The sequence below is a fragment of the Panthera pardus genome, unplaced genomic scaffold, assembly GCF_024362965.1.
Source record: "Panthera pardus isolate Hobbes unplaced genomic scaffold, ASM2436296v1 HiC_scaffold_24, whole genome shotgun sequence".
In the NCBI taxonomy this organism is placed as follows: Eukaryota; Metazoa; Chordata; class Mammalia; order Carnivora; family Felidae; genus Panthera; species Panthera pardus.
Window position 1 is genome coordinate 139,836,599 of NW_026526810.1, and position 5,719 is coordinate 139,842,317.

The window sequence follows — 5,719 nt, forward strand, 5'->3', positions numbered from 1 at the left end:
ACATACTAATGACAATTAAATATGATTATTTTGTAAATATGAAATTTATTGTCAAATAGGTTTCTATACAACACCCAATGATCATCCCAACAGGCGCCCTCCTCAATACCCATCACCCACCCTCCCCACCCTCCCACCCCCATCAACCCTCAGTTTATTCAGTTATTAAGAGTCTGTTATGGTTTGACTCCCTCCCTACAACTTTTTTTTTCCCCCTTCCCATGGTCTTCTGTCAAGTTTCTCAGGATCCAAATAAGAGTGAAAACATATGGTATCTGTCTTTCTCCATATGACTAATTTCACTCAGCACAACACTCTCCAGATCCATCCATGTTGCTACAAAAGGCCACATTTCATTCTTTCTCAATGTCAGGTAGTATTCCATTTTGAATAGATACCACAATTCCTTTATCCAATCATAAGTTGATGGACATTTAGACTCTTTCCATAATTTGGCTATTGTTCAAAGTGGTGCTATAAACATTGGGGTACAAGTACCCCTATGCATCAGCACTCCTGTATCCTTTGGGTAAATTCCTAGCAGTGCTATTGCTGGGTCATAGGGTAGACCTATTTTCAATTTTTTAGGAACATCCACACTAGTTTCCAGAAAGGATGCACCAGTTTGCATTCCCACCAACAGTGCAAGAGGGCCTTACATCAAATATAGTGCCTTACATCAATCCCTTGAAGCATTGAGTCAGTCAAACTAACAAGCCTTATGAGGAATCGGGCACATTTTGACACGTTGTTGAACACACTATACATTGTTTTGGAACCGAGAACAAGTCCTTTCAAAATCCCATGATGGGATGAATACAACTTACTAGAGATCCTGGGGGCTGCACTGATATTTGCTTGAGAGAACAGGGGGTTCCTAAGCTCCTTATATCCCAGGTTATAAGTAGGTCCCGTTGCATTGGTGTCTGCCACTATCTGAGAAACAACGTGTTCAAACCGTTGGGAATGGCTGAGGGGTCTGATTTCATAGGCAAGGTCATCCAACTTCATGATACCTTCAAGGCCCCCATAGCACGTGTCCATGGTGACCATGGAAAGAGGAATCTCCTCCAGGTAGCCGAGGTAGTAACAGTCTAGAGGGATGAAGGGGTAGTCCATCTGCAAGGCTCCCTGATCATCCTGAGTCATCATCAGCAACTGTCTGGACCAAAAGAGTTTCTTGTGCCTCATGTGGATAACATGGCTCTTGCCCCCAAAATGCAGGCTATAGGACAGCCAGCCAGGCATCTGAACGCCCTTGCCGTGGTGCAACTCCTTCTTGGGAATTACCACCTCAGAAGAGATGTAGCGCCATGAGGGACGACCTTGAGAACCTTGGACAGGAGCCAGCAATGCCCAGAGCGCAAACAGCAAGAGGGGTGCCCTCAGGGTGACCTGGTCCTCTGCCAGCCTCATGCCCCTGCTCAGGGACATCTGCCAGTGAGAATGGATAAATGGAGGATCCTCAGCAAAACCAGGTCTAGACCATCAGACAGAACAGAGGGCTGTACCAGGTGGCCAGCACCCTACACCTCGGGGCCACCTGTGGGGTTAGGTAACAGTCACAGGGTGTGGCATTGGGTGACCCTGCTCATCAGTTCACCTGGGGTGGATGTGGGAGAGTCAGGTGGGCCATGGTCAACAGTGCTCACATGGACATGGGTAGGGACTTGGACCCAGAAACACGGCTCTATACAACACATTCCATCTTTTCTCCTTCTACTTGGATATGGGATATGCAATTATAACACACTGAACTTCTCTACCATTTCCATGTCCTGTGGTACTGCTGGGTCACTTTCTCTGGATGACTGCTTTTCCTCATTATGGAGACCAATGCTTCCTACTTCCATGGGATATGGAGGTAGACTGTCAATTTTACCTTTGTACGTATTGAAAAACATCGCTTTGTAATTTTACATGTCTTATTCTGGTTGGCTATTAGTTTGCAAGCCATTTGATCCTTTTGGTTGTTGCTTTGAAGCTTCCTCTGTGTTGACTGAGGAAACATTTCCCAGTATTCTGTGTCATGATTGATGAAGTACAAGGTTGTATTTTAGTATTTTCTTATGCCATCTGGTGAGAACAGAAAGTACTGCTGAACATGTGTGAGCCCCAGGGGATTTCCCCTCTAATCCCTTATTGTGGTTCTTTCCTGGCCTCTGGCAGTCCTCTCCCATGCCTGTGAGTTTCTCTCCTCAGGTGGAGATAGATGCAGGGGAGTTGAGGTTACTTTGGCAGCTTGCACCATGGAGGCTGCACATGATCGAAAATGGTATCCACCATGGAACTCCCTTGTTTAAGTACCGTCTAGTCCTTTAAGATCCCTTGGGTTGGGCAGAAACCCTCAGAGTTGGCTTTTGGAGAAGAGTCTGCCTTTTCTCTGGGTGGCTGGCCTCCTAAATAAAGCTCAACTTCTTTTCCCATCAAAACTAAAACTTTGAACGTTGACCTTTCCAGAAATACTCAGCTGAATTTGGGATTTGATAACAATAAAATGGAGAGTGGAATGGCAGTTGTCTGGGGCTGGCAGGGTGGGGCAATGAGGAGTAGATCTCAGGGGCTATGATTTTCTGTTATGCCAGATGATTAGGTTCTAGAGGGGTCTCCACAACATTACCCCTGTCATTAACAATACTGTACTGTATGGTTCAAATTTTGTGAAGAGTGTTGGTCTCATGTTCAGTGAGATCCTAACACAAAACAAAAGTGGAAGACACGAATTTTACTTCTCACATGACAGTATGCTGAACTGCATGGACACACTCTCTACTGATAATGTGAAAATAATTTAAAAGCATTTACACAGTTTGAATACTAACCCTGAGGATATGTCATTTACAAATATCTTCTTCCATTCCATAGGTTGCCTTTTACTTTTGTTGATTGTTTCCCTCACTGTGCAGAAGTGTGCTATTTTGAGGTAGTCCCAATAGTTCATATATGTATGTATTTAATTTTCTTGTTTTATTTTTAATTTAAATTCAAGTCTTCAGTCTTTGAGCTCCACGTTTACAGGAAGTTGACTTGTCATGATTAACTTTATGGGTTATCTGGAATGAGTCATGGGTGCCCAGATTCACCACTGTTTCTGTGGATGTCTGTGATGTGTTTCCAGAAGAGACTGGCATTTCCTTCCATGGTTTCTGTCTGGGCATCACGCATTCCATTAAGGTTGTGAATAGAATCTGAGGCAGAGGGAGGAAGAATTCCCTAATTTTTACTTCCCATGTTCTTGTTTGAACTGGAACAGTGGTCCCCTCTGGCCCTTTTTATGAGAGTTATATCATCAGATCCCTACGTTCTGAGGCTAGACCCTAGTTCAGAATCAGACCTATTACACCACTGGTTTTCCTGGGTCTCCAGCTTGTGACAGTAGATCATGGGACTTCCGAACCTCTTTAGTCATGGAAACCAATGTGCTTTGGGTTCTGTTCCTCAGGAGAATCCAGACTAATACATGGAGATGATTTATCTCTTGTTTAGAGGAATTGAATAAAGTTGTAGCTCATTTAACGTCCTGAGTAGCAAGTGCCAGGAGGGAGTGTCACGTTGTTTGATTGGACAAGGGCTGGGTGAGGATAATGGGGAGCTGTGGGATCCTGTGTTCTTGGCTGCACAGGGAGTGCATGTGGGACACCTCTAATGGTTCAGCTGTTGTGCCTCAGGAAATCTGTAATTCACTCATGTTGAGGGACAGGAGTAAGCAATGGAAACATCTGTGTCTTTTGTGCATGTTAGTGCAGTTTTCCTATGACAACAGGTATCTAATTCAGAGAGTTAATAGGTAAGCACAGACTCCCGTGTCCAGAGAGGCTCCCTGGGGAAATTGCTGTGTGGACAGGAAGCCCCAGACCCTGACAGGAAACCTGCCTGTAACCTCCATCTGCACCTGCTCCTGGCAACACAAAGCAGAATTGTGCATAGTGTGCGCCCCCTGGTGGTGCTGATCCCCTCCTGCAGGGAGGTTTGTGTGTGGGCTCCCAGCGAGGTCCCCTCACCCAGTCTCTTGCACAGTAATATGTGGCCATGTCTTCGGCCCTCAGGTTCATCTGCAGATACAGCGTATTCTTGGCGTTGTGTCTGGAGATGGTGAATCGGCCCTTCACCGAGTCTGCATAGCTTGTGCTCCTTCCGTCATATCTAATATATGCGACCCACTGCAGCCCCTTTCCTGGAGCCTGGCGGACCCAGTTCATGTCGTAGCCACTGAAGGTGAATCCAGAGGCCACACAGGTGAGTCTCAGGGACCCCCGAGGCTTCACCAGGTCTCCCCCAGACTCCACCAGCTGCACGTTACACTGGACACCTGCAGACACAAGACATCTTGGTCAGGAAACTGTCACACATCCACTGGTTCTCACTCATACGCACTCACATACTCAGTGTCTCTCATTCACCATGAATTACCTTTTACAAAAGCAACAAGGAAAACCAAGCCAAGCACATACTCCATGGTGAGGTGTCTGTGTTCTGTCCTGATCACAGAATGGGAACACCTGGGATGCCTGGAGCTGGGGCTCCTCTCCCAGCTGCACGGTCGGGATGGGCTGGTTTTATAAGCACAGAGAAGGCCCTATTTGCATGTCCTCTTACATATATATCACACTGCAGACTTAGATTTGCTTCTTTAAAAGTGAATGGCAGGTTTAGGGATTCACTTCTAATCATCAGAGATGATGCAGAGATGCACTAATCATCAGAGAATTCCACCCCCGATCCACTGAGATATCACCTCACAACTGATAGCAAGGCTATTATAAAATAAGGCAAACACAACCAGAACATCTCAAGTGTTGCTGAGGATGTGGAGAACAGGCAATCCTAGAATTCACTTGATGGGAGTGCAACATCGTGTAGCTACTATGGAAAAGTGCGGTGAAATAACCCACTAAACTGAGTTCCTAATCTGCTCCCATACAGTTGACTTCATGTCCAGCTGAGTGTGAGGAAGGTCTGGGCCTCATGTTCTGTGGAGAGGCAGGTGCAGAGACAGGTGGATCCAGTGGATGATTCCTTAACTACTTCAGTAGAATGGACCCCTGGCTGACCGTTTTGTAAGACTTGACTCAGTGTGCCTGCCCACTGGTTGTCTCTGGCTTCCTGAACTGGATGGAGAAAAAAAGCAGTGAAGAGTAGAAACTACTCTTTTCTCTCACAGGAACGTGTATATACTGAGAATCCTTGAGAGAAAGTCGTGGAGTTGATGAAGATGCTGTGGGGTTTCGACAACCACAAGGGTCTTTACTCATGGTCTCTCTTCATGGGCATCAAAGGAAAACCTTAAGGAAAATAAAAGGAGAGAGGAGCTGCTCAAGTATATTAAATTTAGATCACTTGAATGAGTCAGTGTCCTCTGTTTGAAAATCACTTACATCTATTTTAAATGGTGGCCCGTGTACTTGTGAGGCACAGGTCTGTATATGAATTGATTTATCCCCGAGCTTGGTCTCTGTCAAGGTCGACACTACTATATGACTGTTCACTCTAAATGTTAGAAGACATCTGTGTTTGTAAATGGTTTAGGGAACAGTGTGTACTGTTTACTGGTCAGGATGAAGTTTGCAGGGCATGATGAGAAAGATGCTTCACAGGAAACCTGACCCTGAAACACTGGTTCTGGATATGAATTCTGAGATCTTGGGTGCCCCCTGGAGACCTGTGAACCTCCAGGTTCCCTACGTGGCTCCTGGTGTCCTGTGTGTTCCTGATGACCTGA

The 5,719-nt window shown here is 45.7% G+C and overlaps 1 gene segment (V, D, J or C); it reads right to left on the reverse strand.

The window, feature by feature from the left end:
- Nucleotides 1–1,526: 1,526 nt before the first annotated feature.
- LOC128772874 (immunoglobulin heavy variable 3-74-like) lies at nt 1,527–4,456 on the reverse strand. The segment is given in 3 exon segments: nt 1,527–1,543; nt 3,962–4,309; nt 4,411–4,456. Coding segments are annotated over 3 exon segments (411 nt in total).
- Nucleotides 4,457–5,719: the final 1,263 nt, after the last annotated feature.